The sequence below is a fragment of the Acomys minous genome, assembly GCF_964271855.1.
Source record: "Acomys minous genome assembly, chromosome: 8".
Lineage (NCBI taxonomy): Eukaryota > Metazoa > Chordata > Mammalia > Rodentia > Muridae > Acomys > Acomys minous.
In genome coordinates, this window is record NC_140489.1 from 112635501 (window position 1) to 112660744 (window position 25244).

The following is a 25244-nucleotide window of genomic DNA, read 5'->3' on the forward strand; positions in this document are numbered from 1 at the left end:
CCAAAAAGAAAAAAAAAAAAAGAAAGAAAGAAAAAGAAAAAGAAATGTGTCTGGGTAGATCTAAATGTGACTGTGTGTCTATCAAATACTAGTCTTAGTGGCAAATTCTCATCTGTTCTGAAATAATATAGTTCTTTCATTCACTCAAAAAACATTTGTTGAATACTTCTATGTGTCAGGTTCATGGCTAGGTGCTAAGAATAGACATTGTCCCAGAGTTCTGCTCCTTTAAAAGAAAAAAAAAAAAAGACAAAGCTGCTGTGCTGTAAGAGAACATATATTACAAGAGGTTTATGTGCATCAAAGAATGAGCAATCTGCTGGGGGACCTAGAACCATGATCCATCTTTTAGTGCTAAGAAAGTGAGGAAAGGCAATGGCAAAAGTGAAGCTCACCCTTCTTTGTTACTTATGTCATGATGTTCTGTTTTTTCCCATCCCCACACAACCCTAGAGTACATAAATGGATCTGTTGGCATACTAGAAATAATACATTGAATCACAAAGTAATTACAAAAGAGTCACATTAACTTTATGGATATCATGCAGCTACTGTAAATGATTATATAAGAAGATTATTTAAAGTATAAAATGTACTTCAAATATGGCAAAAAAGTAACATATATGGCATACAATTACATACAATGAGTACATACAATGAGTACATCAAAAACACTACAAGCAGGCCAGATGTGGTGTCATACACCTTTAATCCCTGCACTTAAGAGGCAAAAGCAGTCCAGATCTCTACAAGTCTGAGGCCAGCCTGGTCTATCTAGTGAGACCCAGGACAGCCAGTGCTATGTAGAGAGGCTGTCTTAAAACAATACAAAACAGAGCTGGAGAGATGGCTCAGGGGTAAAGAGCACTGGCTGCTCTTCCAGAGGACCTGAGTTCAATTCCAAGCAACCACATGGTGGCTCACAACCATCTATGTGATCTGATGCCCTCTTCTGCCATGCAGGTGCACATGCAAGCAGAACACTGCATACATATTAAATAAATAAATAAACAAATCTTTTTTAAAAATACAAAACAAAAATGACAGGCAAATATTAGAGTATTTAATTATAAAGCTGCAGCAATAAAATATAAAAAAATAGATACACTGAGGAAAATATCAGCATTACTATTGTTCTATGCACTACAACTTAAAATAGGATAAAAAACATAAATGAATATAAAACTAGGAGAAAATGTGCCAGTTACTAAGAGAGCCAAACATAAGAAAGATAAATTTCTACAAACCTTCAGAGGAATGCTCACCAAAGCATGCACATAGGCAGAAAAGAGAGGATGAGTCAAGAGCTGGGGATAGCGCAAGCAGAGCATTTGCCTGGCAGGTAGAAGCTCAGGGTTCTAGCCCTGGCACTGATTGGGGGGAAAGGTGTGCGTGGAAGGGCAATGTAAAAAATACTGCAAGTGTGTAATGTAAGGAATAAATAACTAAGGAAAATAAAGGAACCTACAAGGCAACAGACTGAGGTACCAGTCTTCAGTCTCAACCCAAGAAAAGCAATAGATTCAGATGGGACAGCCAGTATTGAGAGGAAGAAAGGTACTCATCCTCCAGTGCAGAGGAGAGAAATAAGGTGCTGGCAAGTGATTAAAATACACATATGGCTGATCAGGTCTTCTACTTTATCAAAATTAAACTATTAGGCAAGTCTGTTGTCCCAAGCACCAGGAATGCCGAGGCAAGAGGACTGCAACAGTAACAAATAATAAAAGGATTCCAAGAACACAAAGACATGACTGACATAACACCCGAGATAGCGTCAGAGATGAGTCTAGAAAGTGAAACATGTACAAGCCAAGTTCCTGTCTGAAATGAGGGTCAGAGGGCTTTGGACTTGCTCTGCATTTTGAGTGTTTATGGTATGTTGGGTGTGGATTCTAGGTTGAAAGAGAAAATTCACTTATAGACAACATGTGCCTTAAATCTATGGCTAAATGTTTGTTTTCAGATAGTGTCTTTGCTATGCAGCTCAGACTGGCATCACACTCTTGTGTGTCAACAAACCTGCCAGGTGATGGTTATCTTACAGGGTTTGTATTGAACTGGTTTTGTTCATGACTCCTCAAACAAGGCCAGAGAGCGGATTTTCTTTCCACTTGTGGTGTAACTTCAACAAGTTTCCTTTTTTTTTTTTTTTTTAAACATTGTGGATTTTTATTTTTACATTTAGGATGGTCAATGTATACTGGATTTGATTTTTTAAAAGTCCTAACAAGAATTCTGAAGGGATCCAGGTGCTATTTTCTATACTCATTTAATAAAATGTCTTGTTTTATCCAAAAGCATAATAAAAATTAGGAAGAAATACTTACCAAAGAAAGGCACACATGGTGGATTAATAGACCTGAGTTTTGCCAAATATTTCTTATAGTGATCTTCACTCAATTCATGAGCTTCTTCTAAAATTTTCTTTTGTCTACTTGGTATTTGCTATAATAACAAAAATAAAAATTAGGAGGCCTCAGTTATACAAGAATTGCAAATTTTGCCAAAAAAAGAGAAATATCCAACTAACCATTATGGCCCATTTATAATCAGTCTTGACTTCAGGAATGCCAGTACTATTTTTATTTTTTAATTTATAATATGTATTTTTGAGACAAGGTCTCAGTATGTATGCCTGGACAGGTTGAAATTCACTATGTAGGTCAAGATGGCCTCAAACTCATGGAGATCCACCTGCCTCTGCCTCCCAAGTGCTGGATTAAAGGCCTGAGTGACAAAAGGCCTGGTTAATTTTTTTAAAGCCTTTCTCATACACTTGGAACAAACTTAAAAGTGTGCATGATGATAGTCTATCTTGTCACCCTCATACAATTTATGTGAATGTTTAGCTGAGCATTATAAATAAGATGCTGCATATAGGTCAGCAAGCTGGCTTGGCACATAAAGGCACTTGTTGCACAAGCCTGGTGATCTGAGTGTAACTCCCAGATCCCCATTAAGATGGCTGGAGAGAACTTAACTCCACAAAACTCTTTTGCCCTCCACATGTGCCTATGGCAGACAGACATCTGAGTGCACACACACACAAAATTAAGAAAATGAAATGCTGACTTTTTTTTCTTCTAACAAGTTGGAACCTATGAATGAATTTCAATAAGAGCACTTAATTTTTAAAAAAACCAATTCATTATGAAATTTAGGTAAATCTAAATATCTAAGCTATTTCTGAAAAGACAAATGAGATATTTAAACATTATGTATCATAATTGTTAACATTTTGATTTCCCACTTTTATTAGCACACATCAGTAATATACAATGGCAGGATTAATTACGACAGTTTCGTACATGCTTGCAATGTATTTTGATCACACTCACCCTAGAGCTTTCTGGACAGTCCTTCTGCTTCCAGCCCTCCCTTCCACTGCCATGTCACTTCTCTATCAGTGACTCGCTGAGTCCACTAGGGCTGCTTGAGGGAGGAGTTACTTATGACACAGACCCTTACCTGTAGTTGACCACCGGATACAATGTCTCTCCCTCTCTCTGCAACCACTAACCTCAGTTACATCCTGTGGCAGAGATGGGGCCTTACCATCCCGTCCCAGCTTCTATGACATGCTGATGGCCAGCTATGCATAGGTCTAGGCTGATAATCACAGCTGCTGAGACTGAAATTGGCCATGTCATGCAAATTCCTGCTATTATAATAAGCAGTGGATGTTCATTTTAAACCACAGGTACACACCTACCTCAAATGTATGGTCCAGCCTGTAAACGGGTGAGGAGTTCATAGCACTGACAACCTCAAGGACACCATTGAAGTTGTTCAGCTCTTGAAAGACTTGTAGAATCTCAATTATTCGACTCACCACAGCTACTCTTTCTTCTAAGTTTTCTGTTTCTACAATACATCTAGAAATTGAAACTAGAAATTAAGATGTTGAATTTTCAAAAAAAAAAAAAACTATGATTCAAAGTTTCAATGAAGTGTGTGTGTGTGTATGTGCGTGTGTGTGTATCTCAGTGTGACTACAGAAAAGACATAGGAGACTGTAGAGAAAGGCTTCTGTAGCAGCACGCTGACCTTATCTGACATCTAGACTACTATAGCCAGGAAACCATTTTCCTAATATATTTAGCACATCCTCTATGATCAGCATTAGAATCTTACTGGATGTGTAAATCTTTGTCATTTTGGTGTGTCCTGAACATGTTTACTCCAGAACTGTTGCTTCCTTTGTGTGTGAGTATACACAGTTCTATTTCAGTGATCCATTCCTTTGTTTGTGTGAGACAAAGTCTTGCTGTGCAGCTGAAGATGGCCTGGAACTGATAATATTCCTGCCTTAGACTTCTGAGTGACAGATTATAAGCGTGCATCACCATATCCACAGCTCAGTCTTGTTTTGTTATATATAGACATAATTGTCTACATAGCTTTTAAGGTAACCATTAGTATATTGCAAAGTCAGTTGAAATACTTAAAAAGAAAAAGAAAAAAAAGAGAGAGAAAAGGCAAGTGAGGTAGCTCGGTGGTGTCGTGCCATGCATTAGGCTCTGAGTTTAACTTTCCAGAGCAAGAAACAAACAAAACATACTACCTAGAAATAATTTTAAAAAGCACTTTGTTTTTACATACTGAGAAACTATATATTAAATAATTTAGTATATAATGATACAATATATTGTATACATTATATCTTTATTTTCCCATCAAATAAAAGTATTTTAAAAAGAAAAAGAAAATCCGAGTCAAGGATGGTTGATTGACAACTGCAAATGCCAGCACTTGGGAGACAGAGGCAGTATTGCCATTGCATCAGCCTGTACCACACACAGAGCTCCAGACTGCCTGGTCTACAACGTAAGACCTTGTCTCAAACAAACAAACACACACCCATAAAAAATTGCTCAGTCAACATTTACTCCTACTTTTTACTTATTAATAATTTGTCAGTAAAGAAAAAAATTTAAGCATAAGATTTTAGGGACATTAATAGTTTATAGCCTATAATCTAAGAAAAATTATGTGTAAAACTAAATACACATTAACCTTTTTAAAATATAAAGCTAGCTACAGATTATATTATTTGACAAGGCTAATATAATACTAAGAATAAAACCACCACACTTGAGACTATCAAAAGAAATGGCTTATTATCAAATTAAGTATAACATGTTTGCATATTTAAAGAATTATGTACAAATATTCTAGCTAGCTTATTGGGTGAATAATTAAAAACATGTAATAGAAGCATGATTATGTCTCTAGCTAGTTTGTTTGCTAAGGGTAGAAATTAAGATCACTGGCAGTGCCCTTGGCTCCAGCTCTACTGGACTTGTAACTTAGGACCACTGAGGTGAATAGGTGATGGCTTTCCATTACACAGTCCATTAAACAGACCCAAAGGACAGTGCTCTGCATCTCACTAGCTGTGCTTCTCCTTCCCAGTATGCAACGTTACAGTCAGCAGGGGCTTCTGTAAATTCAAACAGATCAACTTTAAAATGAAATCAGGAAGCAAATATTTGGGAGTAAATTCTAGTTTTACTCTTTTAGAGGTATATTTTCTCTGACAGTATAGACTCTCTAGCTCTCATGGGACCTGGACCGCTTCAGGCCTTCATCTAGACTTGTTTCATGGGCCACCAGCTGCTTGTTCTTCTAACCCCAGGGAGATCTGTGAAATCTCACATCTTTACTCAGAAAAATAATACCAGGATGTAAAGCTAAGGTCTCTAACCCCGAGTTATAAAGTGCATTGACTTCTTGGCTTCATCAGATACTATAGCTTGGCTGATTTGTACTCCAGTGAAAACTATGAAAGCAAACCACACCCACCCAACCTAACTCATAACACAAGTAAGGAAAGGTTTTGGAGGTGGCCTTAAAAACAAGCTGCAAATGAAAGATTGTTCAGGAAAATCTACAAAATAATTTCTTAAAGAAGGGAGAGTCTGGGGTATTTCCACTAAGAGTGTTCCTCCTCTCCTTCCTTTCTCTGGCGCCTCCATTCCAGGCTGTTGTAGGTAAGAGTACCTAATTCCAGCTTGGGTTTTTCAGTAGTGGGGGGGAGGGGGGATGGCTGGATGGGTTCCTATCCTGAGGAGTAGGACTTCACTGAGTGCAGTTTTAATATTTTATAATATTTATTTTCTTAATATTTAAGATGTGAGAACCCCTTCCCTTGCTAACTTATGGGCTGAAGCTGTAGGGTAATTAGAACACTCAGAAAATAGCTCTTTGCTTGGCCCCTGATGGTGGCCCATGCTAAGAGGCAGCTCTTAGAATGGAGAGATGTGATCACGTCCTCTCTAGAACTATGTCACACAGATAGTTCCTCATCTCTTACCATCTGTAACAGAGGTATGTTCAGCAACAGCGGAGGTTGTCATGAAAGGCAACTGCAAAGAAATCTGGAGATACAAGGAAGACAGAGAGCCTCCGCTGTGTGTTAGCTGGTTTGTTCAAGAGAACAGGAAGATGGCTGGAGAGGGAACCTTCTGGGATTAGAATAAATATCAGTGGCCCCCGCCCGCAAGCATCAGTTACTAAGAACCTTAGAATTGCTACTTCCAAGAAGCCAGAATTTCACTGGCTTATTTTGCACAGCAGCTTGTGCTACCAGGGAATTGTTCACAACAAGAGTGAACATGGCAATTAGAAATTCAGCATGTAGAGCAGCTCAGGGTGCACGGTCTGGCAGAGAGTGGATGTGACCGATACCAGAACCAGTCTTCCCAGAGTGACTGTGGGCATCACCAGATCTAACGTGCTTAGTTCACTTCACATTTAAGTAGCGAAGAGAAAGCTGTGGAAGGCAGAAGGCAGGACTGAAAGTTGCTATGAAGCACATAAAGAAATAAAAAGTATGACCTAAATGGTAGAATAAAAGCAGGGAGGAGAAACTGCCTATGTGAGTGACATGTTCACAGACTAAAGGGCAGCATGGTAAGGATGTAAGGAGCGTACAATGACAGCAAGTATCTAGAAAGAGTACCATGAAGGCGATAAAAATCATAAAAAGAACCAAATGGAAACTTGGGAATGAAAAACTGGAGGGCTCAATAGTGGATATGAACCGACAGAATAAAAAAAATAATTTGAAGATAGAGCTATTGCTCAAAACTAAAGGCAAAATATTTAAACAACAACAAAAAACTCTGTACATTTGTTGCTAAGTTGACCCACTGCACAAGAAACACTAAAGGAAGTCCTCTTCAGGCTGAGAACAAGTGACCTCAGATGGTAATTTGAATCCACACAAAGAACAGCAGTAAGGGTAATTATGCAATTATAAAAACACTGTAAATGTCCATTTTTCCCTTGCCTGGTTTAAAAATAACTGATTTAATGTGTATGAATGTACTTTTGAGTCTGTAGTATAAAAATGTAATATACTGCTAACAGCAGAACAAATGAGTAGATGAAAAGATGGTGACAGCAGGTGGCAAAGCGATAATTGTAATGAAGCGCTGCTGGATCTGCACCATTAATTAAGTGTCTCCAAACTGCAGAAAGAGGAGGAGCTGGAGACAGTGGGGAGGAGCCCCTATCCCTAGAATTAAGCTGCAACCATCTGCAGCCGAGGCTGAGGAAGGAAGGTGCATGTGGTTAGTTCCAAGCAACCATTAAAAGTCAAAATATTAGTGAAATTAAAATGCACACTAGAAAAATATTTAGTGTATAAGAAAGGGAAATTAAATAACTAAAGGCACGTGACACACAGAAACAACACAGCCTGGAATTCATAGCCTACCCATTGCTACAGAACAAAATATCAATAGCACTTACTTTTCGAACCATAGAGTGAGGTTAGTGGTGTGTCGAATCATTTTCAGAAGGTTGGGAGAATTAATTTCTTTATCTTCCTTTGTCCACACACTTCCAACTAATTCTGATGGCTGTACAGCTCTAAAATCATCAACATAAAAAGGCATATCACATTTCTCCTTCAGTATAGTTTAAGAAAAACTAAACTACTTTTATAAATGTTCCTGGTTTGTCAACAGAATGTTGGTGAAAACAAGATGAATATTTACAATTTTTTCTTTTATGTTTTCAGATTAAAAAATACTTTGGTAGCTACTCTTATATAATGCATTTATTGCTTACTTGCTTATTTTTAAAGACAGTGTCTTCCTATATAGCCTTGGCTAGGCTCTTGCTATCTAGCCCAGCTGTCCTGGAACACATGGCAGTTCTCTGCTTCAGCCTCCTGAGTGCTGGGATCACAGCCTCTATGACCATGGTGGTTTTGTATTTACTGCACACCTTTACATAATGTCTTTTTCTTTTAAAGCACTTACAGACACTATTTACTAAGTTAGGATGGTAAGATAGTTATTTAAATAGTATCTATAAAATAACCAATGAGGGTACAGCAATCACTTAAAACTCGTTTTTGGTTTGTTTTTGCTCTTACAATTGATAGAAAAGAAAAGCCATCCTACAAAATTGTCTTTGAAAATGAACTTTAAAATTCTAATGTTATCATTTGGGGACCATGATAAACATAGTGAAAGAATTTATAAAGTTAGCTCCTTTTCTCATTTTGTGATTAATAGCTGAGATTTTAAATAGAGTTTAAAACCAGGAACATTTTTTTTCAACTAGTTTCATCAATGAGCAATACTGAATTATAAAGGTCTAAACGATGGCTGAGACTTAAGTTTAACATAGTAGTGGCAGTGGCTTGTACTATGGAGTAACTAGAGGAACAGTTTCTGTGTTCCTGCTTTGTGCTCAGCCTTGCCATACTCTTGCACACACTGGAAACCTCACAGTCTTACAAGTTAGTACAGTCTTTGGCTTCACTTTCCTTGCAAGAAACAAGCAGACAGATGAGAGTTACACAAGGAAACTTAAGCCAGCAATTGGTCCTGCCAGAATCTGAGCTGAGCATACTAAGCAGGGATTAACTGGACAGAGCACAAAGTTAAGCATATCAAGGGGGCAAAAGGACTAGAACCTCCTGCCATGCCCTAATGCTTGTACAAACACATATAATGCTTCATTTACCCCTATGACAACCCTAAAAGGCAGAAAATGTACTCCATTTTAGAAATGAACTTTTGAGATAACTTCTGAGTTTGAATGTTAAATAACATACCGGTATAAATCTGATTCAAGTAAAGTGAGTTGTCGAGCAATTTCTATTGGGTGTAAGGTGAGCAAGTCAAAAGTCTCTATATGCCCAGGTCTGCTTATGTGCCACTCAACTGTGGGAGGTGAGCTCTGAAATGTAATATTATGACCTGGGCCATTGTCTCTTGCAATTTTTTTCCTTTGGATTATCTTAGTGATGGATTCGACCCATTTTTTCATTGCTTTACCTGAAATACATTTTAACAAACATTTAAATACTCTTTAATACTTTAAAAAAATGTTTAAAGCAATACAAGTGATACATGAATAAATAATTGCTGTAGAGTTCAAATAAGCAAAGTGACTATTAAAAGTTTCCCTCCCCGTCTCCCTCTCATCCTTACACACCAGTAATCACTGTTAATAGTTTGGCATGTATGCAGAACTTCCTAAGTGAATTTAAAACTATTTGATTTTTTTCCCCTCCAACATTTTAAAAGTTAGTTCAAAATACTATTTTTATAATCCTATTATACAATCTATATTCCATACAAACTGAAAGATTAGTAAGAGTAAATTACATACATTCACATATTTAATTAATATTGATTTTATAACTCACTTATGAGGACTGATTCATCATATTAGTCTACTTTTTGATGTGGCTGTCTTTTGTGCTGTATAGGAAAGTAATCTATTTAGCCCTTTATTTTCTGATTTTCATTTAGACAGAACAATGGATATAAAACCAGTTTGTCTAGGGCACCTTTGGAGTCATATAATCGCAGAATTTTTAAAGTAAAGGAAACCTTGGAGATAATCAACCCTAGTCTCCCATGTTTTTCATAAGTAAACTGAAGTCTCAAGAATCAAAATTATGTATCTGGTTAGTGGTCTTTCAGTATAATATACTATTTATTATCTCTCTGATTTGTTCTAATTTAGCTAACCATTCACCTTTATCAATGGTGTTACAGTGGTAAAAAAATTTCTAACCCCTACTATAGGTGAACATAATTTCAATGAAGTGGTCTAGCTTACGCGGAGGCTAAAAGAACCAGTCGGTAACAGATAAAAGTATGTTGAGTCAGCAGGGTGACTGCTGGGCAATTTACAGGTGTCAGTGCCACATTCTGCTGTTGTCACTGCTTTGTTTTCCGAGACACGATCTCACTACTGGAGTCTTGGCTGTCCTGGAACTCCTAGACAGCCTCCTGCCTCTGCCCCCTGAGGCATGTGCCACAACATCCAGCCTAATGCTGTATGATGAGAAAGTTTAACATTTTCAAATGAGCTGAAATGGCATCAATTGAGGGTAACCACACTGGTAATTTTATCATATGTAAAAACAGAAACTAAAGAAAATCATACCTCTTACTGTTCCAATAAATTCCTCCATTCTTTGTAAAAGGTCTGCATCTCTTTCAAAGTCATAGAAGTGGTGCTCCACCCAGTGCCGACACACATTTAACACTCTGTGGCAATAACACAACTGGATTACATGGGATCTCACATGGAGTGTACACATCAAACAAGTAAGCAGCCTCCCAAGGCTACAGTAACTCAGACGAGACTCTCAGTTAATCCACTCGGTTTGCTACCCTTCACCTTGCTTAGGAACAGTTTGAACATGTCCACTTCTGTTTGGCTTTAGTTTTTCGACCCATGGTTTCTTTGTGTAGTCCTGGCTGTCCTGGAACTCACTCTGTAGATCAGGCTGTCCTGGATCTCAGAGATCTGCCTGCCTCTGCCTGCCAGCTGCTGCCTGGATTTGAACACTTGCACTTTGAAACACAGGTTGGAGAAGCTGCGCCCACGTCCTTCCTGCTTACCGCAACTGTACAGGCTGAATGTACTCCTTTCTAAACCTTTTCAGCTCTGCACTCAGGGGCTGGTCTCCATTCTCTATAGCTATGCGGTCAGCTTCTGTTGGCTCAGGCTCTGGAATTTCAAATCTAACATGAAACAGAAACAAAAGACTAATGAAAACATTATATTAAATTCAAATTCACAAACTTTTATTTATACTTATCAGTACAATCAGGAGTATACTATAAAAAATTACTACACATAGATATACACATCAGTGAAAATCCACATGGCTTTTATAATGTGAAGGCTAATAATATTTTTTAAAAAGTTAATTTTGCTAACAGCTAGAACTAACAAGAAGCAAAATAAAAATACATATAAAATTTAAAACGAAACTCATGTTCATTTTTAGTCTGTAGATTACTCTGTATTGGTAGACATAATTTTAAGGGTGACAAGTGCTTGAAACTTAAGCATTTGCTCACTTACAAGATTAATTTTATTCAATATGTAGTATATTTGAAGCTTGTTTAGAGCTTGTGAAGCATTAAAATCTGAATTTCTAGTTCTATCTTAAATACATGTTTTCATGTAGTTGAGGGTAACCTTAAATTCCCCATGTATAGTCAAAATGACCTTCAACTCCTGATCCTCCTGCCTCTACCTCCCAAGTTGTTGGATTGCAGGCCTATGCCCAGCCTCGAGTGTAAGTCATCCAGGGTTATATAGTTGTTTAACTTGACTAGCGTGGGCTGGGAATACTGCTTAGATTGAGCCAAAGGCCCATGATTCAATCAAGCCCCAGACCGTGAAAAGTTGGAGTTTTAAATACTAAAATCAATGTTAAGAAAAAAAGATAGAGAATCTATTTAAATAATCAAGGTTAGCATATTTTTGTGAACCCAGGAGTTTTATCCTAAGAGTTCAACTACAGCTAAGCTTGTTAATACATTTATGAGAAACATGTATCTTATCTTTTCAAAACCAAAGAACTTGAACCTTTAAAACTGACAGACCTTTCTATTATAAGACTCAGTAGTTCTTGAGGTTTGCAAAAGGATCTGTATGTTGTAAGAAATGTCCGAACAAAATTGGGATCTAGGAAGAAAAGGGACAAATATTAAAGTCTTAAATAAACAATTATCTTCAGCTTTAAAAGAAATCAAACACTTAAAGAGTTCCCAAACAAGTCGGGCGCGGTGGCACATGCCTTTAATCCCAGAGGCAGGTGGATCTCTGTGAGTCCCAAGACAGTCAGGGCTACACAGAGAAACCCTGTCTCAAAAAAACCAAAAAAGTCCCCAAATATTTCACCACAGCTCTGGGCTTTATAATGTACTATAGCTTCAGTGCTTCCTAAATCAGTGGCAAAAAACCCATCCCCACCCCAGAAAACCCACACAAAACAAAGAAACCTCAAAAAACACGGACTGTAAAATATAACCAGATGACTTTTTGCCCTGTCTTACACTCACCACTGGCAAGGAATGTGCAATGAAGAAAAGTGAGGGCAGGGAACTGAACTAGGTTCCCGTTTGCTGCCAAGATCTCAAAGCATCACCAGCCAAGAACCCATCCATTTCCTGACATTCAGTTTAATTAACTGCGTTCCCTAACTTCCTTTAGATCACGTTACAAAGCATAAAGCTAGAAGCGTAGTAGTAGGATAAGCTAAACCACTTTCAACTGGTCTCAATTGACACACAGTGGTCCTCTGCCACACACACTTGATCCTGAGTTCAACCTCAGATCCCCAAAGTTGTTGTCATTCTCATGTGCACATGCACGCACGCACACAAACATTGCTTGTTCCTGCCATACTCATGAGCATGTGTGAACCTTAAGATATTAAAAAACGAAACAAAAAGTTCTAGAAAAAAAAACCCTCATTTTATCTCTTCCCAATGCTTTTTATTTGAAGTCGTTTCAGTGGAAGTTCAGTCATAAGAGCAGGAGGCGCCAACCCCTTCTTCAAAGGCCTGCTGTGCGTTTACATCTCCATGGACTAAAATAGAGGCCCTCTGAGTCGCATCACTCTCCTAGGGTTGCCTCCTCTCATCTTTCCTTGACAGTATTCTCGCAGGTTAGGAGAAGGGTGGCTGTCATCAACCCAAAAGACCTAGGCTGTTGTCTTCTGCATGAAGAAGGGAAAGACATTTTCTCATACCAGAGGAGAAAACAAACAGAAAACCAAACATTTCTCTGGGTGTGGTGGCATGAGCCTTCCACCTCAGCAGAGGCAGAGGCAGGCAGATCCCTGGGAGTTCAAGGCCAGACAGAGATATAGAACAAGAGTGTCTCAAAACCTCCACTCACTCCTACAACTCAGATTTTTCTAAGGTCCACCCACACTTAATCATAAACCTTTAAAAGAAGGGAGAACATCAGGTAACTTGAGTCTTTTTGGAGAACATTTCCCCATTTACATTACGGACATGGTAAACTCTGATGGTAAATTCACTGATGGCAGTAAATGCCTATATATTATTGATCAAAGTTTTATAAGAAGTCTTTTATTAGGATAAGGTTTAGTGAAATTAGAGTATACTTAGAAAAAAATTAAAGCTGATCCTTAGAAGCACCCCACATTTAACCTTAAGAGATCACACAGTGATTTTTTTTTTTTACCTTAAACTCAAATTCATGGATTTATGACAAGCTAGAATCTTCATCTAATCTGCTGGCATATCAAGATGATGAACTGATGTAACTATCGAACAGCCCTGAATTGAAAATATTTAATAATTATTCACTTTGAAGAAAAATTTATTGAAGAAAAAAAATATTATTGTAGGAGGTTTTTTTGCTTTTGAGACCAGGCCTAGCTAGGTCTCCAGGCTGGCCTTGAAGTCACAGCCTTCTTGTTTTAGTCTCCCAACTGCTGGGAGTATATAGGCATGTTTGATTTGCCTCCAGCTAAAACATTCTTTGGTTTTACTTAGTTCCTTCCTTTAGTTTATACCACCTGAGGCTAGAGTGGGTTACTGGTAAAAGTATTTTAAATACATAAACTCTTTTTAATAATTTGCTTTCTGTTGGTATTTTATTGTTTGTCTTCAGTTACAGAGATCCTCAGTTAAAGACTAATGTCTCATCCAGAAGAAAAGATTTAAAAACAGAAGGCTGTACAAGATTTTAAAACAGAGATATTTATCGGTTCCACCACAACCCTCCCTTTCAAGAATCTTCTTCCTGTTCTGCAAATCTATTTGTAAGGTGAGGCGTCTCAAAATAGCATGTGTTTAGGAGGCAACAGCAGTGGCCACAGTTGGGATGCTCGCTGTCCCTGCTGGAGAGAGCCTGTGTATCCTAGATGAAATCTCTGAGCATCTCTGGGCTGTGTTCCACATCTGAGAGTGTGCGCCCACCCCTTCTCCAAACACAGGTTTACTTCAGGCTGATGATCTAACATCCACACTAACAACTATTTCTTCTCACACACCACCCAACATCAGGTTAAAAGCTGTGGGTTTCGGACAGAAGAGAAGCAGGGCCTAGAGTATATTTTAAGACAAGTATGGCTAGTGTTTAAAAGTGGGGTGTGCATCTCAGGCCAGCAACTAATGACAGTGCTGGAACTCAGGGCCACATCAGTCCCTGAAGCCTACTGGGTAACATCATCAATGGAGTTTTCACTAACATTCATGCCATACAATTTCTGGGCGGTGAGTAGGTCAGGTCAAAGGCCCGATGGTCAGACAGTAGAGTGTGGGAACTGCAGGAATGAGAAGGGCTGTGTGATTGCCATTCTGGTGCTGTTTTCTACCAAACCAGAAACCCGCCTGGAATCTAAGGATCCTCCTAAGCTTTCCCTAGCCCTGAGATCTAAATACAGAGTTTATCAACGAATTACTGTGTCACTATAGAAGTTGACACCAATAGTTACTTCAGAGTGCAGTTGTAACTGCTAAGCTGGTTAGAGGCACCAGAAGTCACTAGGATGAGCAATCTAATTATGATCTTCTAATTCTTGGAATGTTAGGGAGCAGCAGCTGATCTTCCTGTAACATTGTTTGTAAGAGGAGCCTCCGGTGCTGGTGCACAGAACACATTCCCCCCAGTACGCGCTGCCGTGGTGTGGCCTAACGTGACTGAAACTTAGTTTGTTCTTATCTTGGCTGGAAGCTAAAAGCAGCCTTGCCAAAAAGGGAGGATGGGGTACAAGTGGAAGAAGGAAAACACTGCAAGAAAGCTGGAAAAAGCTTAAGTATTTAGAAAAAGGAAGGAAGGAAAGAAGGAAGGATTAAAAGCTACCCATATTCCCATGCTGGTTTACACACACACACACACACACACACACACACACACACACACACACACACACACACACACACACTCTATTTCTAATCTAAAGCAATGAAAAATTCCTGATGAGTAACAAACTTATCTTGAGAGGTCTTACCTGTTATTTTGAAATTTTATACAGAAGCTATTTTTGTTTCTGCTGTATTGATTTCTCTATCGCAAAGACTCAAGCACATGCTATGCCACATCAACCACGAGAGCTTTATCTTTATGACATTGCAAAGGCCTAAATTAATCTGATATTTTAAAAGTGTTCACCAATAAGGACAGTCCCTTCCGCTTAACAGACAATGACTGAAAACTAACACACTGCTGCTTGCCTGTGGCGGCAGTTATGCAGCTACCTATATTCTAAACTGGGGTTTTAGAAACAGGAGGCAAATGTGTAAAAATAAGAAAATCAGGCAGACTTTGGCTTTAAGGTACAAGCATGAATAAACATCCACAAATAAAAAAGTAGCTCAATCTGATATTCTCTTCCAGTGTATTAAGAAAAAGATAGTCTAGAAAAGTATTACTCAGACATAACCCTACAGTTTCAACACAAGCAACAACGAAAACGTTCTGGTTGTTTCTAACCCACCAGAGGTAACCTTACATTTTCCTACTGTGTTCATGGTTCCTCAGCTTTCTCCTCTCCATGCATTCTTTATACAAATAACTAGTGAATCTAGTCTGAAGCTCTTGGCAGAGGCCCATGTCTCTTCAACTGTAAGCTATAGTTAATTTTTTTTGTTTTTGTTTGTTTGTTTTCTGAGATGGGGTCTCATGTATCTCAGAATGACCCAAAACTGACTATGCAGCTGAGATGACTGTGAACTTCTAATTCTCCTGCCTCTACCTCCTGAGCGTTAAGGCAAAGATGACGGGCATGTGTATGCCAAGTTTACAGGGCCTGAACCCAGCGCTGCATGTAGCTAGGGAAGAATTCAACCAACTGAGCTACATCCCCAGAACATGGTTACTTTTTTTTTTTTTTTTTGCTGGCCTTCTAGCTGGCCCCAACCCCTGGACAATTCTGTGTTATTTTCTGTACAATTTTTTTAAATCTTCAGAACTTTAACTATGTCTACATTATATCTAGTGTTGAGAATGTGGCATGTTAGATTTGAGGTCATCAATTTTCCTTTTTCTGCCCCTATTTTGACTTAACATTTGACATTTAATACGGCAAGATCATAAGACTTATGAAATATTTACTACTTTAAAAAGCTATTTATGCAGAACACCCCTCCCCCACCACCCTAATCAGGATGTCTGCTCATGTGATAATACTCCCTTTTAATACAGCCATTTAAAACCTCAAGAAACAATAAGCTCCTCAGCAAGGACTTATAAACAATCACTTTTGAATTCCTTAAAAAAAGGAAACAGACGCTATGCTGACGCACAAACACTTAAAAAAAATCAGGGTTTAAAAATAGAAGAGCACTGCCCTATAGATCAAAAATTGTTCAGAGTTTAAAAGTTAAACGCCCAAACTGAACTTATGCAAGATATAGACCCAAATCTAAAGTAGAATTTTGAACATTTTATATTCGAGTGCAAAGACAGTAGTAAATACATCAAATAAAAAGGTCTTAGGTTTTCTCAATTTCATCTTCTACAAAAGTAGTTTACCACATAAAGGAAACAGTTTCCCACACTTCATTACCCTTGCCTCAAACTTACTGTCCCATTTTCTACAGTGTATGACCAGACTATGGCCAACCATAAGACATATGTGTTGCTGTATCTCACAATAAGTTGTATTTCAGTGTCTCCAGCAGCCCTATGAAGTGAACTTCCTGTTCTCCCTTTCTCTTGTGACATTGCTTTGTGATTGCCTACTTTAGGTAAGGAAACTGTCTCTTCATATCACTGCTAAATTTAAAATAATCCAACTGAGTAACTTTCCTTCCAGCATTCAGAAAGAATTCCCTCAAATCTAATCCAGTCAGTGATTTACTCTATGTCCAGAAACACTGGGGGTTAAGGACAAGTTATAAATTATACTCTACATCAGACTGTTACCACTCATGTATGCTAGCCATCTTCTAACTCACCTAAACATAAATGTATTTTTCCAGAAAGCTTTACATTTATAGAGCAAGTTATTCTGATACCCAATGACTGGGCTCTATCAGGGAAAAATCTGGTAGCAAATACCTGTAATCCCAGCACTCAGGTGTCCTCTCCCAGTAACATAGCAAGGAAATAAAACAAAGAGACTGAAGTATAGGCCATGACAGAATAGTTCCCATGCCCAGAAATAAGAGATAAGCAAAATCTAACTGCATGCAAATCTATGCATCACAATACTCAAAACTCACTACCCATTTCAATTAAAAAACAAAACAAAACTATCTCTTCATAGTATACCTGTATTTGCCCCAAATGAATAACCACCATGAGAGTGATTAAAACTCCATTAATTTTATTATTCATCATGTATAACTTTTTTTAAAGTGTCATATTAAAATAAAATTTTAAACTCAGTTTGAAAGTGTCAGTGGGACATGGGTAGAACATGTACTCTGCTGAATAAATAAATTAATTTCTATATTTCATTGTGTAATCAACTGATAGGATTTGTAGCAAATCAAACAACCCGAAGTGGTCTTGGGCTTCTGTTTATAAACTGAGGGTGTGGGCAGCTCCTGGCACTACAGGTGTGTAACCTTGTTTGTAACACTTGAGAAATCAAGGTAACTGAAGCCAAACTTAACCTGAGTTACTCAAATGTGAGCCAATTTCTCTTCTGTTTTTTTATTATGTCTGAGCAATTTACAATATTCTAGATTATGTCTAAGTGTTATGTTCATCATCAGTTATCAGTTTTCTCATGTATTATATACAGTGCCTTTCACTATATAATAAAAATGTGTTACTACTTTTAGCTTTTGTCTCGGTGTAAGCAACAACCTGTGCTGCATGTTCTCCAACAAGAACACCCTAGTAACTAACTAGACAAACCAAAATCCCTTTTTTGATAAAAGGGATGTGAATAAAAGGAAAACAGACTAATGTTTACATCAGTTACACTAGCACTGCACACATATGATGCATACACATAAAGTTTTTTAAAATCTTTTTTTAAAAAGTAAAATAAGCTCATTAAATAATCTCACAAGTGAGACTGTATCTGTTGTCACTGTACAGAGGACAACTTAGGTGGGTCAACGTAGGTGGGTGAGACCTCACAATACTGCTTTTATGTCTTACAAACCCATGGCTGTCTATCAAGTGCATATTTTATGCTGTCATAACAAGCCAATAATGAGCTTCATAGAGTAGTTGGCCTATTTAAAAAAACCCTACGCTATAAGTAAAGACTTCATAAACATGTCAAAGAACGGCTAGTAACTAGCAACACTAGTTCCATGTACTTCAAGCTCATGAAGTTGCTGGTGGACTCTGGTTATACTGTAACATATTGGAGATAAAATATTTAATTAAATTTCAAAGCAGGACAAAAAAGATATCTACAAATTTAGTTATGACATTGACATTTTCTTTTTAATATTGGAAGGATTTAAATATTTTTAATTTTAAAAAGTAAAACACAGACTGGGGCAAATGACTCAATGGTTAAGAGTACTGGCTGCAGCCAGGCATGGTGACGCACACCTTTAATCCCAGTACTAGGGAAGCAGAAACAGGTGGATCTCCATGAGTTCGAAGCCAGCCTGGTCTACAAAAAGAGTTCCAGGACATCCAGGGGCTACTATACAGAGAAACCCTATCTTGAAAGACAAAACAAAACAAAACAAACAAACAAACAAAAAAAGAGTCCTGGCTGCTCTTCCAGAGAACCTGTGTTTGATTCCTAACAAATCTGTAACTCAAGTCCCAGGAAATCAGACACACTCCTCTGACTCCACCAGCACTACACAACTACACACACATGGTGCAGAGACATACACATAAAAAAATTAAAAATAATTAAAATAATCTCATTGGATTATATTAAGAAATATCATGCAAAATACTACTCTATGCAAAAGCTAAAAGTTGACAGCAGGATAATCATCAGATGTATAAGATAACATCATGACAGAAGTAGACTTTAGTAGGATTACACACATAAGGAATGACAACTGCTAGATCACAGAAAACCCATTAGCTTACTGAGGTATGCTTAAATGTATACTCACCAAAAAAAAAAAAAAAAAAAAAAAAAAAAAGATTTGCCTAAATAAATTAATTAATAGGTTATAACTTATAACTGCTAATCATAAAGTAATTCTGTCAAATATAGCAGCTTAAAATGTTATAGAAACAAATTGTAGGTTTTAGAATATGGAAATAATTAACAATTGACTTTTAATAGAAAAAGAACGGCTTGCTCTGGTGATCATCATTGACTATACTGTAGAGAAAATTAAAATCTGTTCTTAATAACCAGAGATAAAATACAAAAAATAATTTACTCTAAATAGTCTAAGAATGTCACCCCTCAAAAACCTACTTAGGGCCACAAGTCAGTCCCTGTGACACTACAGTATTACCATTCAGTTCAAATTCATTGAACTTATGGTTTTTGCTTTGTCCTTTTCTTAAAAAAACAAACAAGCAAACAGTATGGAGGGTAAAATGAACAGGTTTCTAATTCACAAGGATTTAAAAATAAAGACAATGTGGCAAGATAAATTACTTGAACTTTTATTGTCAAAAATTTACTTAAAGAGTATTTGAAACCTACAAATTTTGGGTTAATTAAATGTTTTTATAATTGTATAATTTTAAGCACTATATAGAAGGTTAATAAAGATCATGGGAATAGATAGGTCATTAATGATTACTGAAAACTTTTAAAAACAGCTTTATATGTAAAAAGAAAGGTAGCCTATTTATCTTTTCTGTAACTATTAGATAGCTTAAATTTTCTTAAATTGTTTTAGTTTTTAAATTTTTAATAAAATGCACATACTGACTATAGAAGCTTCTAGATGAAACTTTATAGTAAAGCTGCAGCCCCAGATGAGGCTTCTCTTACTGATCAGTATGTTTCAGCTGCTGTGCACGGCCGCTGAAAACTGCGTGCTCAGAGAGGCCCAACTGCATGTAAAGCTCACTTTCGGCGAATACCATGGAAAAGGCCCTCAGAGTCCAAACAAGTGAAAGCAAAACTAAATCTAGCTTATTATCCCAGAGATACATAGATAATGGCAACTATTACATTTAAAGTATTTGAGATCACCAATAAAAATATTACTCGAATTTAACTTCTCTCCCTTTGGTAATTTCCAGCCATAGAAAGGTCTGCTTGTATGTTTAATAAACTGAATGAGAAAGCCTTGTTAAATGCTATTCAGTTTTACAAAGTAAGAAAACTAATGGATATTTTTTAAAAGCTAATCTCCGGAGCAGATTGCCTTCCAAAGGAAACAGAGAACCTATTTTACATTATTTTTAAAATGGGAAAATAAATTTCCCCCCAGAAACACACATTTCCTAAAAACAGGGATATATTTAAATGAGAAGTACAGGGATAGATGTTAATTTTCATATTCAGGTATTTAAGAATATCATATTATTAGTTATACTAATTTTAAATCACATGTATCTTTTAAAGAAAAAACATTCTTTGAAAATTTGCGTTTAAATTTACAAATAGCTTTTACATTCACTATTTCATTTATACTTTCTAACGACACACTAAGGTAGCTATTTGATACAGATTTGAGATGAAAACTATGGTTCTGAGACAAAAAGGCACTCTAGCCTGGTGAGGGGCGCAGTGTGAGCTCAGTGCGTTGTGCTCATCACAACCCTGAGATAACACTTCTCAGACTCCCCACTACGCGTCAGACCGTGTGACATGCCTCACCGTGGCCCCTCTTCTCGGCCACAGTATTTCATTCTGCCTGGCATGTCCCTAGGTTGTCTTTAAAACCTGCTAAGGTAAAACTGTTTGCACATGTCACATTAAGAACAAAACACTGAAAATGGGAATAGCTTCCAGATTTCCTAAGTAGATGTAGGAATGGAGACTAAGAGGCAACACTGTGTATGTTTTTGCCACCAGCACAATTTTTATGATGGATGAATATTTTAACATATTACTTGGTTTGTAACCCAGTTATAGAAGAAGAAAAACCCAGCATAGGAGTAGGAACCTTTAGACACTCACACTGATGCTTAGTCTTGTTTCTATTGCTTTTTACCAGGTAACTTTAGTCAAGGGACCTTTTTATCTCTTTTGTAAATATAAAAACTTGAAAGAAATACAGAATGGTGGTTTTAGTCAAAGCTTGGCTATTAGAGAAGGCTTTGCTTGTTAGTTTTCTATCTTGGGCATAATAACCCACCTACCAAACCAATCCACACGGGCAGGAAAACAGTGTCTCTTACCTGCATACATATGGTACGTAAGCCTCTCAATCAGCTTAATCACAGTTCCTGCTTTGATAATTGGAATCCCAGCCTTGGGCTGCACGTTCTCTTCAAACAGAATGTTCTCCTCAGAGTCGGGCTCTGCAAACCTGTACACATCCGCACTCGGCAGTCTCATCTGCTCTTCCTTCTCTTCCTGCAGCATTGTTACGTCGAGCATTCTCTCCAGGGTACTCCGGTACTGCAAAGATATCAGTGCTGCCATCCAGTTGTTTTTCTCTTCAGCTGACTTGGCAGAAAATATAACACTATTTCCATCTTTCAGAATTATTTCAAAAGCATGCTTGTATTCACTGGTGTCATCTTTATCATTAATTTGTACCTTTCGCATAAAAAACTTTTCCTTAAGACGATATTCTGCATTGCTAGCACCAGGAAGTCTTGGCTGCCCATGATTTGATTTACAGCAAATCATTAAGCCATCGAAGAGAAATATGTGTCTCTCATGTTTGGCTCCCACACGTGTAAGAGTTCCTTCCATTATGAACTCATTGCAACACTGTCCAATGTCTTTCCCCTCCCAACCATCAATATTCTTCTGAATCTCGTTCATTTTCTTGATTGCTAGTTGTTTCCCCTTCATTTGCTGGCTATAAAACCGACATGCAGACTCACTGGGGTGAAGGAAAAGACACTATTAGTACACAGCAGACAGGATTTAGGGTTTATGCTGATAAGGTGACAGGGCAAAATAGAACTTAAAACATCACTGACATGATGCTTACTATTTCTCCAAATAGTATATATAACTATACAACTGGAAATTAAAATGGCACAGAAATCTTTTCATAGTTATAAAATTAAATTCAGGCACAAAATTATTATTTCTGCCTTGAATACTAAATATTTAGAAAGATAAACATCAAAAAGTAGCCCAATACAGTAAAATAAAAAATTTAAGAGATGAAAGTAAATTTAAGTATTTTTAAATGCACAAAACTGAAAGATAAAAGCATTACAGCACATATTATAATTAGGAAAGTAGAAGATCTGCTAACTGAATTAATATCTTGAGTTTTATAATCCCCAGACTAAAGAACATTTCTAATTTGACTCTGACATAACAGTGATGCTGGCATAAATCTACCCGGCACACTTTGCTCTGTCTCCGTCAGTTCACCAGCTGCTCCTCGGGAGTTCTTGTCTGGGAGTATACAAGGAAAATGCACAAATATGAAAGGTTTTTCAAACAATAACAAATTCTCCCGGCTTTGATGTCACTTCCTCTGAAAGACCAAGCTTGTCACTAACACCGTTTCTTCATTGTTTACTCAAGGAGCGGAGCTAAGGCCCCTGGATTTGTACCACAGCTTTCAGGGTAGAAAGGAAGAGACGTTAAAGTAGGAATATTCACCTCAGTCTTCGTTTTGCAAGACTTTTGGAACAAATTTTTTCTATGCCACTTTGGACATTAAGCAGGGCTGTTATCGCTTGTTTCACACACTCCTTGTCTTCTTGATCTTCACTCTTTTCTTCTAACTGCTGTGAAAAGGGGGAAATAAAAACCTCACTTTAGTCAAGGATAAAATTAATGCTCATTTGGCTTTTTCTTTTTCTTTCTTTTTTTTCCCCCCTGAGACAAGGTTTCACTGTGTAGCCTTAGCTGTGTCGGACTAGACTAGGCTGGCCTCAAACTCACAGCAATCCACCTGCCTCTGCCTCCCAAGTACTGGGATTAAAGGCATGCACCACCTCGCTCAGCTTTTTTAAAAAGTTTTATGTGTATCAGTTTTTGCCTACGTATGTGAAAGTGTACCCTATGAGTGTTTCATGCCCACAGAGGTCTGAAGAGAATGTCAGGTCCCCTAGAGCTGGAGTTGTAGGTGGCTGTGGCCTGCTATGTGGGTGCTGGGAGCAGAACCCAGGTCTGAAGCAAGACCAACAAGTGCTCTTAGTAAATTTATTTTTTCAAGTATTTTTCTGAGCTGAGGGTATAGCCTAGTAGTGTTTACCTAGCATACATGAAGCTGTGAGTTCTATTCTCTGACACCATATAATACAGACATTGTGGCAGACATCTGTAATCCTAATACAAGCTATCTCTGAAGAAAAGACAGCAGCTTTTGTTGTTTTTGCAAGGTTTGGTAGTCCATGCATTTATTCTAGCACATGGGAGTCTGAGGTCAGCCTGAGCTCCAGAACCAGAACCTGTCTCAAATATTTTACTTTCCTTCTTGTGTATCACTGTCTGTATTAACATATTACCAAGTTTTCTATGTGAAAAAGCATGAGGAGCCACTTTTGAAAGAACATGTTGAACCTTGAAACACACACTAACATGGATGTACTCAGCATTCATATTCCTGAAAAGAGACTGCCCAGAAGTGCATCTAACTCCCATAGAATTTAGCATGGCACCAGGCATAGAGATGTTCTTTTTGATTGTTTGTTTTTCGAGACAGGGTTTCTCTGTGTAGCCTTGGCTGTCCTGGACTCACTTTGTAGACCAGGCTGGCCTCGAACTCACAGCGATCCGCCTGCCTCTGCCTCTCAGATACTCTTAAAGTATAGAATCAAAAATAAAATTCAGGGCTAGCAAGATCACTCACTAAGTCAAGCTGCTGCCAAGCATGATGACTTCAGTTCAATCCTAAGGACTCACATGGAAGGAGGAAAAAACTGAACCCCTTAAGTTGTTCTCTGACCTCAAAAAACATGTGGTCCCACCCCACCGCTCCTCTCCCCTCCCCCGATTCCTCTGCTTACCCCTCCCTAAAATGTAAAGTCCAGAAACATTCAAATCAGTAACACACAGAGTACGGTTTGACAATTGGCAGAATATTGTTCCCTCTGTATTTTGTCCTGATTGTAGATGTTTTTAATTGTGTACCTGTGGGGGGCATGTGTGGGCAGGTGTGGACGTGGACAAGGACATTTGAGTGCAGTACCCTCAGAGGTCAGAGGAGGGTGCTGGAGTTACAGGTATTTCTGAACCACCTACAGGGATGTTGGGAACTGAAGTCTTGCTCTTTGGAAGAGCAGCAAGTGCTCTTACCTACTGAGCTATCCCTCTAGCTTCTGTCTTTGGTATGTTTATATAGCCAACTCAGCAAGTATACCTAATGTATAAAATTCTAATATAAAGCACATACAAAAAAACTGTTTAGAGATTCACTGACTTTCTATTTTCAAAATGTTTCATGCTTAAGGGTCTTATGTATCATTTAACTTGCGTTTTGCATATGGAATATATTGACATATGAAAAGGTGCTTGCGTTTTATTTTGTGTGTGGGTGTTTGGCCTTCATGTATGGCTGTGCGCCATGTGACCTGGAGGCCAAAGAGAATGGCAGTGCAGCTGCAGACAGTTACTACTAGCTGTCATGTGGGTGCTGGGAACTGAGCTCAGGGCCTCTGGAAAAGCAGTGAGTGCTCTTCAATTACTGAGCCATTCCTCCAGCCCCACTGTCAGTATTTTTAAAGCCATAAGCCCAAAGTTTTTTTTTCCCTTTCTTTTTTCTGAGAGAGTCTTGTGTGCCTTAGTCTGGCCTTGAACTCTCAATCCTGAGGCCTGCCTCCCATTTCTAAGTGATGGGATTATAGGCTTAGGCCACCATTTCTACTTTATGCAGTGCTGGGGATGGAACTCACTGTTAGAAAAACACTCTATCAGCATATCTAAAAACCAGCCCCACAGCTTTTGAACCCATAAAGCTTTATGATGAAATTGTTTTAAGTGTTCTTTATAGCTATAT

General features: G+C 37.9%; 1 protein-coding gene across 3 annotated transcripts in view; it reads right to left on the reverse strand.

Annotated features, from left to right (window-relative positions):
- The window catches only part of SOS1 (SOS Ras/Rac guanine nucleotide exchange factor 1), an 82162-nt gene that overhangs the window by 17436 nt on the left and 39482 nt on the right, over positions 1–25244 (reverse strand). For 2 of the 3 annotated variants that reach the window (XM_084793278.1, XM_084793276.1), the window contains 9 exons: positions 22904–23031; positions 21508–22163; positions 11883–11964; positions 10887–11009; positions 10426–10529; positions 9080–9302; positions 7762–7881; positions 3716–3878; positions 2331–2448 (listed from right to left, as the gene is read on the reverse strand). In XM_084793278.1, the coding sequence (XP_084649404.1) occupies positions 2331–2448; positions 3716–3878; positions 7762–7881; positions 9080–9302; positions 10426–10529; positions 10887–11009; positions 11883–11964; positions 21508–22163; positions 22904–23031 (1717 nt within the window). The remainder of the gene's footprint in view (positions 1–2330; positions 2449–3715; positions 3879–7761; positions 7882–9079; positions 9303–10425; positions 10530–10886; positions 11010–11882; positions 11965–21507; positions 22164–22903; positions 23032–25244) is intronic. The other variant, XM_084793277.1, reaches the window with a different exon arrangement.